This window comes from Thermobia domestica, chromosome 5 (assembly GCF_964235325.1).
Source record: "Thermobia domestica chromosome 5, izTheDome1.hap1.1, whole genome shotgun sequence".
In the NCBI taxonomy this organism is placed as follows: Eukaryota; Metazoa; Arthropoda; class Insecta; order Zygentoma; family Lepismatidae; genus Thermobia; species Thermobia domestica.
Genome location: NC_137458.1, coordinates 126964713 through 126977963, shown reverse-complemented (window position 1 = coordinate 126977963; position 13251 = coordinate 126964713). Strand labels below are relative to the sequence as shown.

Sequence of the window (13251 nt, the reverse complement as noted above, 5' to 3'; positions counted from 1 at the left end):
ATAGTAAAGTATATGAAATATCTTGCAGAATTGTCACATTTTCAGGCAAAGCTCCCCCCCGAAACAAAATCGTAAATACGCCACTGAAGGTAACTGATTATTTTAAAAGTTGCTCCTAAATACTGACAATCTAAGTCTTATGTATGAAATATTTCCTACAATAATACCATACAGTCTCCGTCTTCTATAGACGAAAAGCTATAGTTACTCATATTATCTAGTACAGAAATAAGTTCAAATTCTCTAATAGCTGCTGATGGTGATAGTCAAGGTTCACCGAAGCATGATCCCCAAACCCGAACTGAGATATTGATGTTACTGGAACGGCTGAAAAGTCATCGTGGGCAAGTGAATTGCTTACTTGTCGGGATGAAGGGCGCTTGTGATGTGAAATGCTGTCAGAGGTACTACTTATAATTTTAATAATTGAATTTATAATTTTCTATGCTGCTGTAAACCCTCTTCAAGAAGATAACTGTTAATCTTAGCTTTGAAAATGTTACATAAGGAATTTTATTGCTATCTTTAGGTTGCATATAAATCTCTTCATTCCGGAATTATCGGATTTATTTTAACGCTTAACTTTCACATCTCTTCTGATTTACGAATGTTTAAATCGCAGTTATCCCCTTAAGGTCAATTAGTGATATTTTAAATCATTTCGAACCAACTTTATATATGGTTAGTCTTGTTATATGAGAATAATTGAGATCAGAAGCAGTCTACAGGCTAAGTCCAAAAGAATCTTGGCTGACCTCCTGATAAACCACGTCTTTCAGCAAGGTGAATTGTGGCAATCCGGTACCCACATGAGGAAATCTTCCGGTTCAAGTGAAAGCTTCCATAAGAATCAGCACCCTAATCAGTGGAATGTGTCTTGCTAATTTTTCCCCAATGTGAAAGTACCTAACTTTATTGTTAAAAATGAAAAGGCCTTTATTTCAAACAAATCGCCATTACAGTTTTCGTATTTGAACACAACACTCATGAAAAGTCATGTTAAAGCGCGACTTACCCCTAAAAAAGAATATCTGTTCTCAGTTTCTCGTGTACCCCAAAGTACATGCGGAATTAGTGCAAGTGTCTTGCGCTCGAATTACAAACGGTTACGATCTTGGTACTAGCACATGTTTCGGTTTCCAGATCTCTAATATTTATCTTTCAGCCTGATTCTATGTATGAATTCGAAATTTCAAATCTAGATAAGGGGCACCAAAATTCATAGTTTATCCTCGGTGCTCATATTGTGATTTACTCTTTAATTATTACATCTAATTGTGAGGTATACATTTGATTATTTGAGCAGACGGAGCAAGATAAGTATACGTAAAAAGTAGTCAATACTTGTCTTAGCTATGTATGTTTTTTTTTTTTTTTAACTGTCAATGAAATAGGCCTCTTGAGGAATTTTAAATATTCGAGTTTTGTATTCCGGTTTCAAATGTATGCTAGTTTCAGATGTTCCAAATCCCAGGTGTGTATCTCGGTCCTGGAACCTGGCGGACCTAGATTGGACATTCAAACTCTCATCCGGATCATTTTTTTTTTTTTTTTTTTTAAGTAAGGCAAGCATTTGATCTTTAGAGTAGAATGAAGGAGGTAAATAGACTTCCAGATCCAAGATCCGGATCCAAAGGACCCGGACCCATTCAAATCCGGATCTTCGGATCTGACCATCCCTACTTTGTGGTGGACAAACACCGTGTGCGTGAGTTTTCTAGATTCTTTCGTTTCCTCCCACTTTCTTCATTCCACCAGTTCATTCATTTCTCATCATCATGGTCTCTTTAGCTTAGCCGGCATAACCGTGGACGTAGAACTTAAAGATTTCATTTCGTCTTCATTTTAAAATTGCATTCTACTTAATATATTCGTAACTGTAAATTATGAATATTTACAAGTAATATTTAAGGTTGTATTTTGTTTTTCAGATATTAGAAAGTTGCGAGAAGTGTGTACGAAAGCGCAAAATATTTTACGCAATCAGCATGGTTTACAGCTTGAAGCAGCGATACTTTCACGGGCAATTTATAAGATGAAACAGAAGTTCATTTACGATAAGGGATTTATGTACATGGAAAGGGTAAGAATAAATTGCACATTTGAAATAATGTATGTTTATTTGTTCATTTGTTTTGTTAGGTCTGTTTAAAATGCATATCTTATAAATAAAATAAAATTCTAAATTTACATTGTTATTATGATAAATAGAGTAACAACAAAGTTGAACTATCACGAATTCGTCAGTAGGTTCGAATTCATTGATACATGACTCGACTAGTGATTGAACACGGGTCTCCGAATTACCACGTTGGCACGTTAACCGCTACATTCTGCAGTCCGCTTCGTGAACCGCCATATATTTTACAACTCTTGAGGTCGATGTTTAGCCACATAGACCACATGAACTGTAAGTGCCTGCGTAGCGTAGTCGCTAACGCTCTCGTCTAAGGTGCGAGCTGTCCCGGGTTCGATTCCCAATGTGGACACTCGGTAAAAAAGTTGTAAAAACTTTTTCAGGCCAGCCATCCTGAGTGAGGTTTTTTCTGTGTTTTCCTCATTCACACCAGTCAAATGCCGGATGGGTACCTAATTTATAGGTCCCAGGCCGCTTCCTTCTTTCTCCAATGGTATCTTCCTTCCCTTTGCTCTGATAGTGTGATCGCCAAGGTACGTCGTCTCTCATGCTTGAGGGGCTAACATGGCCATAGATGCCGAAAGCCCAGCCATTGGAATTCCTAAATTTCCAATGGATTGTACCACAACTACTATTGTGCGTAGATAACTCAATGTCTGTATTACAAAACACCTCCGACGTTTAAATTATATGTTGCAATGGGGGAAATACCCTATTTTTATATACTGGGAATCTAACCTGGGAGCTTGATCTACATCAGTCATTATGGGTACTGTCTATCGAGATGTGACGTAAACCGCTCGAAAGCGTTGTTTCGTCTTCTATAACCACACTTTCGTAAGTTATGAAAAGTGATTTCGTTTAAATCAAGAGCAGAGAGACAGGAGATATCCGATTAATACAGAGAAAACAGTAATTGACTATAAATATATTCTGTTAATTAGAAACTCACTCAGGTATTTTCTTAATTTTCTTGTGTAGTAATTGGAGAAGAGTAAAGTTTTTTTTTTACAGGCGAAGAAAGAAAATTAAAGAGACGTGGAGACAAAACATAATCAAATTTCTCTTATCAATTTATATGAAATATTTGAAATACGAATAAGAAATTATTCTGTTAAAAACAAAAATTCAGGAATCAGTAGATTTTATATTGTTCAGTTCATATTATTTTATTTTCCCTCCTTTTCTCCCCCAGAAATTCTATTCCAATTCTGTTAAAACTATGAATGTAATAATTCCTATATACAAATAACAAATAAAACACAGTTCTGACCAGAGCAGAATGAAATTTATTAAAAACTATACTTACAATGTGTTACAGTTTCAAGGACCTAACGTCCTCTTCATCAGACACAAATAAATAACGTATATACATATAATAGAAAGCAACGTAAAAAACAAAACTAAAGTGTATGTAAAGAGAAAGAAAATTAAACCATGTTAGTTGTATCCATCCAAACATTTATTTCAGCAAACACAAGTTTGACATACGTTTTGTGTAAGTCATCATCTCAGGTTGAAATATGAGGGTGAATCGTTCTTTATACACATTAAATCAAGATCTTAATACAGGTAAAAGAAATTTAAACGAAGATTGGTATATTATAAATAAGTAACTTCATTAATAAGAATTAACGTTACAGGTTATTTCTACCACTAACTGAGCTCCCTTATTTTACAGTATTGTCGACATTATTTACTTCTATAACTTGACAGTACTGATAAAAGTTTTATTAAGAAAATGAATTTGTCAGCTACTACGAGATTTGATGATGTTGAAGTTAAATTATATTTAGAGTAGCAGAATCCTCATCTATGGGAAGAATAAGGTTTATGGTAAATATTTGAAAGCTGAGTATAGAATATTTCTGGTTTCAAATATTTCTCAAGGCAAGTTTTATTCCGCTGAAAGTATTCTCACAAGTGTTCCTAAATAACTTTTCACTGTGTCTAGGCTGAGTAAAGTAGTTTTATCCAGAAGTAGTGGATATTTATAGAAATTATTAGGTAATTTTTAGTCAATTGCCGTCATCTCGGAATATAATTTTAGAGGCTCATATTTTATCAAAACGTTATAAAATTGCTGTTTCACACTCGAAATCGAAGATTTTTCTCCATTTCATGGAAATTGTTACTTAAAATTTATATCCTTCAAACGGATAATTAGCCAAATTGTCTTCTTGTGTGAGATATTCATATTATGTACACCCTTGTGCAGATCAGTGGAATCAATGACATTTCGTACTGTGGATCATATAAAACACAAATTTAGTTGAGTTGTACCATTTAATATGTGCGCCATTGACGTGAATAAACATTCGTATTATCTGTGGCATTGAGTTCACAACCTTTTTGTACGTTGCCCCGAATGCGTTATTGTGGAACAACACTTTATGTAGAACGGAAACAAGTTTGTCTTTTGTTGTGCAGTTCTTCTTCCTAATTCTGTTCTTGGAAATAGGCCATAAATTTTCGATCGTTTTCATATCAGGTGAGTTTCCAGGCCAGTTCGAATCATTTACTGCCGTTCTCTTCGATTAACTGTTTGATTTTTTTTTTAGACATATGACACGGTGTCAAGTCTGGCTGGAAAATGACAAATCCATCCCGTTGAACTTATTGAGTTCTGGTACCACTTTGGACTGTAGCGCATAGATGTATTTGTTATTGCTCATAATTCCTTCAGTAGAAACAAGTACTCACTGTAGGAAAGCATCTCCAAAATATCGTCTTTACTAGGTGTTTCACAATTGGGTGAAAATATTTTGGTGAAATGCGTTCGCCAGTTCCCGACGAGTCTGTTGGATCGGCTCCTCTTGAACCAGAAAGTGGCTGTCAACAGAGAACCAGTCTTCATTTGTCCAATTTCTCTCTCTATCTCTATGTATATATATCTATATATCTATATCTATATCTATATATCTATATATCTATATCTATATATCTATATATATATATATATATATATATATATATATATATATATATATATATATATATATATATATATATATATATATTATATAAAATTGGTCTTCTTGCCTCACGGCTACCTTTCAACAAACGTCGACGGATAATTGAGCCATGAAAGTGAGTTCCTGCACGAGCAAAATCATCTTGAGGGTCAAAACTATTCTTCTGTAGATCAGTTTTACTTGCCTGTAACAAATAAGAGTTGTCCTTAGCGGTTGTTGCGTGTTTCCAATCGGATTTTCCTTTCCAATATATGAACAAACATAACTCGTTTCGTTCTTGAGCTTAAGAACTTCACTTACAGCATTTTAGATAGCCCTACACTTAGCAGGAATCTCTCTTTGGGTTAGAGAAATGTTTTCGTTTAATTGTACAGTAGCTTATATCTTTCTTAGACTAATATCCATCTTTTGCGTGGTAGATATAAAACGTAACATGAAATGAGAGGGTAATCCTTGACGTACCAAAGTTTACCAAAACTCACCCACAACCACATCTAACCACAATACGATGATCTAAAAACACTGCTAAACCTAGAATTTCCTGAAAGAAACAAAATAATAACGTATAATAGTGTTAGAAACTGCAAGAATGTGATTATGTTGCAAATTGAAGTTTTATTTTGTTAATTTGCACAAGGGTGTATGTCAAAATATGTAGTATACAAATTTTATGGCTGTATGCTGAACATTTCAAAAGAAGTTAGTAATAATTAATCTAAAACTTTTCAATATAGCCATACACCTCGGAGTAGAATTACTTAAAGCTTCGTCTTCAATTTCTTCCTAGACTAACAATAGGTTTATCTTTTCCGCCCTCTTACATCTCGAATTTCAGAAGTTTCTATCTTATCCGTAGTCTAGAGTCTGAGAAAAACAGTTTTAGAAATTCCAATTACCTATAACCAATTGTTTTGGAGGTCTAATGAACAGCGAAAAATAGTCCAAGCTTGCTGTTTCCCCGTAGATTCACTTTTCGCCAAACTCCATGCTATCCTCAGCCTATGATTCCATAAGCAAATTGTATAAAATTTCAAGTTCTACGCCCAAGAGTTCCGAAGATATGGTAGAAGTTGAAGGAAGGAAGACCTTAAACCTTTTTAAGGTCTCCTTCTCCGTAAAAGTGCCATTGCGTAATATCCTACATCATCTTCGACCAAGATTCAAGGGGAGCTCCTCCGTGGCTAAGCGGTTAGCGTACGCGCCTTTGGCGCGGGAGATCCGGGTTCGATTCCCGGCGGGAGCTCACGTGGTTCGGATTCCACGTTAATCAGTAGGTCCACGTCTCATATAGCCTCGCTGCTGAAAAGGGACGTTAAACTCAAAATCAACTCAACTCAAGATTCAAGGGGAATATTTGTATAAAATTTCAACTTCTTGTCTCCTAGAGTTCCAAAAATGTGGTAAAAGTCGAAGAAGATATTCATAGTGTCCTTTCAACTTATGAATCATCCTTGCTTTCTCAATTTGTGGTACATTGGAAGGTTTTACGCCTTATAGTTTCTCATATCTGGATAATGGCAAATAAATAAAATAATAATAATAATATTGTATAATTATGTAATTATTTGTATTGTATATTGTATAATAATTTATAAAATGTAAAAATAATAATATTATTTTTTCATTTTGAAAATTTGCACGAGTATAATATGAACAAAGGGATTTAAATTTTGTATTGTTTCTTTCCAGGTTTATCGATGCCTTTCTCAGTACCTTGTTTTGGATTTAGCGTCTGCTTATGAAAGATTCATGTCGTGTCTTCCACTAGAGACCGATTTGGATTATGAAAATGATTTGTATCTACCGACGCGACAAATGTTGCAGTTTCTTCTCCTGAGAACTCAAGGCTTCGCCAAACTTTTTCATCAAAGCGTTTGCTATTGTGAAGCAGGAGCTCATTACATGAAAATGCGATTACGTGTGGGCCATAATTTGAATTTAACCGTGTTCTCACTTGGACTTTTAAGTAGGATATGGTACGTTTTTTTTTTTTTTTTTTTATGTAGTGACCTTTATTTTAATTGGGGTATATTGCGAGAGGTTTTGTATTTTAAATATAATTAATTCTTTTATATTTTTGATAGAAGATTTATATAATATTAATTAAATTTGGAAATTTTAGGCGTGAATAAAAGATATAAGCTTTAAATGTGTGATTGATTTTAATGTTTTAGATTAGTTACGTGGTGTTTGTGAATTGGATTATGTGTAGAGATATTTTTGGTAGTTGATAGAGTTTTTAAGTATATATTTAAGCTTTTTGTTGAAGGTATTGTTTTGTTAGTTATTTGAGGTTTAATTTTAGCATAAGTTTTTAATTTGGTTGGGATTTAGAGAGAAGTATGTTATTTGATAAAATAGTATTTTTTTTTTAAAAAAATGTATTTGATGTAGATTATGATATTTGGAGTTTGAAGATAAAATATGTTTTTAATTTTTTAGTTATATTGAGATAATTAATGATATAATGTTTGGTAACATTTTTTATTTTGGAAATATTGTGATATTATATATATATATTTGTTAAGGTTGTTATTTAAAGTGATGTAAAATTATGCTATGATTTAGAAAATTGGGTTTATGTAAAGTTGAAATTTGGTTTAAACGAAAAAATTTGTTAATGTAAATTTACATAATGAGAAAGTTTATTATGTAAGTTAAATTATTTTTAGCATATAAAATAAATTTGCAGACAAATTACATAATAATTTTTAACATTTTATAACTAGATTTTTAATTTGAAATTATGTAAAAAAAAAATGTTTTGTTTATTTTTAAAAATTAAATTTAAAATTAAAGTACAACAAAAATAAAAAGTTTATAATTGGTCAGTTACAATATATAATCTAAAAATAGCTGATAATTACAAGAGCTGCTTGCAGTGCTGATTTGTATTTGGATTGAGTTTTAAATTAAAACTTGTCATTTTATGTTCGATTAATTTTAAATAGAGGAGACTTGTAATAGTATCAAAACTTTACCTTTTCTTAGATCCTTGTTATACCTAGGAGCTCCCTCGTGTCTAAGCGCACTCACCTTTGGTGTGAGAGACTGGCGTTCGATTCCTGACAGAAGCTCATGTGGTACTGATTCCACGTTAAGCTGTGCTTCCAAGTCTCATATAGCTTCCCAGCTGAACGGGATGCTAAACTCAAAAATCCAATCAAATCAATCTTATTATACATGAACATTCTAATGTTTTTATTTTTTAAGATCTTTTACTCTTTGTGTCTTTAAGATCTTACTTATTAACTTTTCTGCTTTTGCAGGGGCCTGTCAAAACTTTTAATCAAATTTTCTTGCGAATGGTATGATGAACTGTTTCCGTACTTAAGAAAGCTTAAGATACATGGAATACCGTTTTTGACGGAAGATTATACTTTCCCGATAGACTTAGCATCATGGCTTGGATGGAGTGAGATTAGACAAAAGAAAATGTAAGTTGTTGCATGCTATACTTAAGATTATTCTAATTCTGATATACGTATGTTTGTAACTAATGCTGAGTGAAGTCTTTTATAATAACAATAGTAATAACATCTTTCCTGTTGCAAGTCCACAGCTAAAAATTGTAATAGGTTGAAATAAATAACTGCTACGCACAATAGTACAAATAAAATCCTAATATGTCATTTCTATGTGAAACATTTTCGAGGGAGGAAGAAAAAGTCAGTAAAAGGATATAAGTACAGAAGTATCGCTTTGTCAGATCGCTGTGATTGGTGTATGCACATACTACTCAGCCCGTCAACAAGATGTGTCCAATTTCTGTGGCACTCTGGTCTCAGTTTAGAAAGAAGAATGTTGGAAAGATACCTTCTGAGCCCGAAGTACCACAGAAAATGAGCACATATTCTCTGATCTTGTTGACTTGCTGTGTAGTCTGTGCAAGCAGAAATAATCTTAGTTGTCTCAGGTAAATATTATGTTACTCCTTTGAAGTGAAATATAGTCTCAATTTAAATGGAAGATGATAGTTGGATTAATCGTATAATTACTTTCTTAAGAATAAGTGCTCCGTGTGATATAAATAATCTCAAGTTAATAAAAGAATCACTCGTAATTAAGATTCATGATCCTTGTGAGTGTAATTCCTGTTAAGGGATGCAAGCATGTCAGTACCAATTAAAGAAATCTAAAACTACCAGCATAGCAGATAAGCTAAATAGAAGGTAATAACTAGTACGTTGTTAAGACACTGCGGCTTGTTAAGACAGTGACTGGATAGATATACAGTAATCACTCTCAGTAACAAATCGTATAGGATCTACATCGTGCCATGATTGATATAAGATGGTGTCACAATTGAATGATATGAGTTACTGATCGTCATGTGCATGCTGTTCCCTTTTTAAGAGTTACATCCTTCTGGTCAGTTGAATTATGTTGTATAACAACACTAAATTGCATGTTTTCGTAGCGGACAAAATAAATACTATTGTGTAGAGAAAATACTAAGCATTGTAGGGTATTATATAAAAATATATTGCACAGAATCATAAACTGTATTGCTACACGAGATTCTTAAGAGTAATCGGATGTGCACTAAAGCTTTATTTGTGTGTGTATTTTCATAGTTTATAAATAGTAGTATCACTTTCTGTTGACTTAGGGTATAATAATGTGTAACTGTCAGTGTTGTTAACTATCGTCACAGCGAATGTCATCTATTCATATGCAACGTAACTAATATTATTATTTAAGAAACACGAAGATCCATCTCCCAGACAGAAGTTCGCCATTGGATAGTATTCTGTGCTAGGTGAAACAAACCATGAATGCTATTTACCACGTCTTATTTATTTGTTAAAGATTCATTTTTATATTATTCTCACTCCGTTTTCTTTGTCTAACCAAAGGCTTCGTCCTCATACACATTTTACCTGTAATTTGTGCTGCATCTTCACCCATCTTGGACATCTCGGTATTATTATTCGTATGTCATACGATTACTTTTTCCATTCATATGCTTGTTTATCTATTGCAAGATTAAATGAAATCTCGAATTATTAAATCCTTTGCTTTCCTTATTGAACTAACTAAAATCAAGGGCAATTGACTTGATTTTCCACTTGATTTAACTCTTTAGAGACGAGTTTGCCATATAAACACATCTGTAATTTTTGCGAGGCGTGACGACTACCGTGCTGATCAACAGAGTTTGTGGCAACCCTAGTTACCATCTACAGGGCAGGTAACTCATACAACCAGGCATACAGTTTACCCATTCTGAATAAGTTCTTTATTCATTCCAAAACACTAGTCTTCTAAGGAAAATCATGTTCATATTGGTAACGAAAGCCTTTGTACAGTTATTGGCATCTTGGGCTCTACATACTACATTACACCCTCAGCTTTCAGCTTTTGTTTGTGATGTCGTTATTTTCATTTATTTAGTTAGTTTAAACAAACGAATCTCAGAGACAAAATACTTAAATGAAAAATAATGAAAACAATATCACACAACACTAAAGACGGTAAACTATAAACTATTTTGCTAAACGCTTCATTAGATAGGGAGGAGTAAAAGTAGAAGAAAAGAAAACCTAAAGAACAAAAACGTATCTGTGAATATTCCAGTATGGCGCCCAAATGGACGCTTCACAAGTATGTATCAATGTTTTAAAATTTTCTTTTCTCCTCACTATCTGATGAAATTTTTAACGAAAAGACTTATAGTATATCTTCTTTAATGTTGTATGATATTTTCCACAATTTTATGATGAAAGAAACAAAACCTATGTGCATTAATAAATAATTTGCGATCACAGTGAGTGACAGACCTCTTAAAAATCACAAAGAGGTTGGAGAGGGAGTATATATGTTTTTATAGGGCTCAAGCTATTTTAACTGCCCATTAAAGTGCGTAGCTAGTATAAAGCAGGACTTAGTTGTATAGCGGTGAGGTGGAAACTTTGGTTCAATCGCCGGCCTGGTGACACTTTTTATCCTTTGAAATTAAATGTGAAAAATTTGTGTGTGTAAATATATCTTTGCGGAACAACTTACTTTATTTAAAATGAAGAGGCATTAGTGTTCTTAGACATGAAGTTAAGGAATAAAGAAGGAAAAATAAACACGGAATGGTACCAGAAAAGTTGTGCATCGGGAAACTACTGCCATGCGATGAGTGATGTAGACCATTCAACGAAAATAAACTTCATTAGTAACACGAAGAAAAGGATTAAGCAGACGAACAGGGAGAGAAGAAAAGCGGTGGAGGGAATAGAGGCATTCTGTGAGCAGTTAGAGGGAAATGGTTATGATATAAGGAAACTGAACACAAAAGAAAAGGAGAAAACAGACATGGAAGACTGGAAGGAGAAAAAGAGGAAAGAAAAATGTGGGGGAAGAGACGGAGGTCATAAAAAAGAATGTTTAAGAAGATTGGAGGTATTTCTACGTACAGAAGAGGAAGCAAAAGGTTACTAGAGGTACTAAGGGAGAAGCGAAGAAAGAGGAGAGAAAAAGAGGAGGAGTAATAGTGGTAAAAGAAGGAGTAATGTATGGAATCTAGTGCGATGAGTGTGATATGTGCTATATTGGGGAAACGGGAAAGAGATTAAAGAGTGAATAAAACAATATAAGGACGACGTCAGGATGGAGAGAGACAGAAATGCAATCTACAGGCACATAAGATAAACGGGACAACTTTAGAAAATGGAAAGAAGCAAGGTTTATTGAAATAGAAGGCGATAGAGTTACGAACTAAAACTCTGGACTTAAAATTGATGAACAGTGAAAAAAGTTATTAAGGAGTATTAAAGTTTAATTAATTGTACAAGTTTATTTTTGTAAATTTAGTATTATTTATTTATTTATTATATTATTAGTATTTATTTAAGAAGTTAACTGTAAAGCTTATTTTGATAATTAGATTAGGCTTAGTTTTTAGAAATGAATGTGTATGGTTGTCAATAGGGGGAAGGGAAATAACGACTTTTGTTTCTGTTTTTGGTGTGTGATGAAAGGGATTGGCTGTTGTAGATTTGACTAGCCAATTAGGATTCATGGATTTTTTTTTCGCTGTCTCCTATACTTAGTTCTGTCACTATCTTTGTATTCATTGTGTCTGATGAAGCCAAAGTGAATAGTGGGCGAAACTGTTACACGTTAGTAATTTTTACAATAAACTTATGGTAAGCAAGCTGTACAAGCAAGTAGTTCAAATCAAATTTAGTTGATAGATGTTATGAGTTTAGTCTATCTATTAAGTGTATTAAGCTGATCTTACATCCAACACTTGGTGCAGAGCTACACCGCCAGAGGTCAGCTGAGAATTTCAGTTGAATACGTTGTCCGTTCTGACGAAGGAACTTAAAAGTTCATCCGACTTTACAAATTGCTAATTGATATGAAATACAATTACTTCCACAAGGAGTTTATTCTGCGCTTTTCACTTTGAAAGTTCTGGCTGCTATGCTATCTTTGTAGCTATAGATTGTAAGAATGTACTATACATAGATTATATCAATCAAAATACATGCATAATCAGATAATAATAGATTTGTACAGACTTGCTTAATTTGGTTTCCCATCCTAGAAGCATTTCTTAGCTAAGGGGAAAGTTAAAACTATTCGCATTATAATAATGAAAAATGTATCGAAAGTTAATACGATTTATTTATGTACTAAGTAGCAATTTTATTGAATCTATTTTCAGATTTGATACCAATTATCATCCGAAAAAATCTGTAACTCCCGACGCAGTATTTGGACTAGTTTCGGAAGATTCTCTTGGTATTGAAGAAGTAGAGGATGAAAGTATGCCTCATGACAAATCCGATAATGAACAAAGGGAAGAAATAAAGAAGGAGAAAGACAGTGATCAAATACATAATAGTGTTTTACCTAAAGCGTATGCAGATACTATGGATGATATTGGAGGTATGGAAAAGTTTTCTATTAATTGTTTCCATCGCTAATTTGGGTACATGCTCGGTTGTAGATCATGTACTTCTACTGCGAAAGTTCGGAGGCTAAATCAAAGGTTTAGTGGTCTTAATGGTGAATAAACATCATTTATTGAGTATTCTCGTTTCACTTACTTTATTGTCATTCCAACAGTTATTGCATCATCATTCTCTCGCACTAGACATGTATCTTTTTTTAGCCAATAGAACTTTGTGAAATCTGAAA

General features: G+C 33.4%; 1 protein-coding gene across 1 annotated transcript in view; it reads left to right on the top strand.

Annotated features, from left to right (window-relative positions):
* LOC145686114 (uncharacterized) overlaps nucleotides 1-13251 on the top strand; it is a 37700-nt gene that overhangs the window by 5209 nt on the left and 19240 nt on the right. The window contains exons 2-5 of the mRNA XM_081759081.1: nucleotides 1932-2083; nucleotides 6802-7088; nucleotides 8382-8549; nucleotides 12776-12999. Of these exons, the coding sequence (XP_081615207.1) occupies nucleotides 1932-2083; nucleotides 6802-7088; nucleotides 8382-8549; nucleotides 12776-12999 (831 nt within the window). The remainder of the gene's footprint in view (nucleotides 1-1931; nucleotides 2084-6801; nucleotides 7089-8381; nucleotides 8550-12775; nucleotides 13000-13251) is intronic.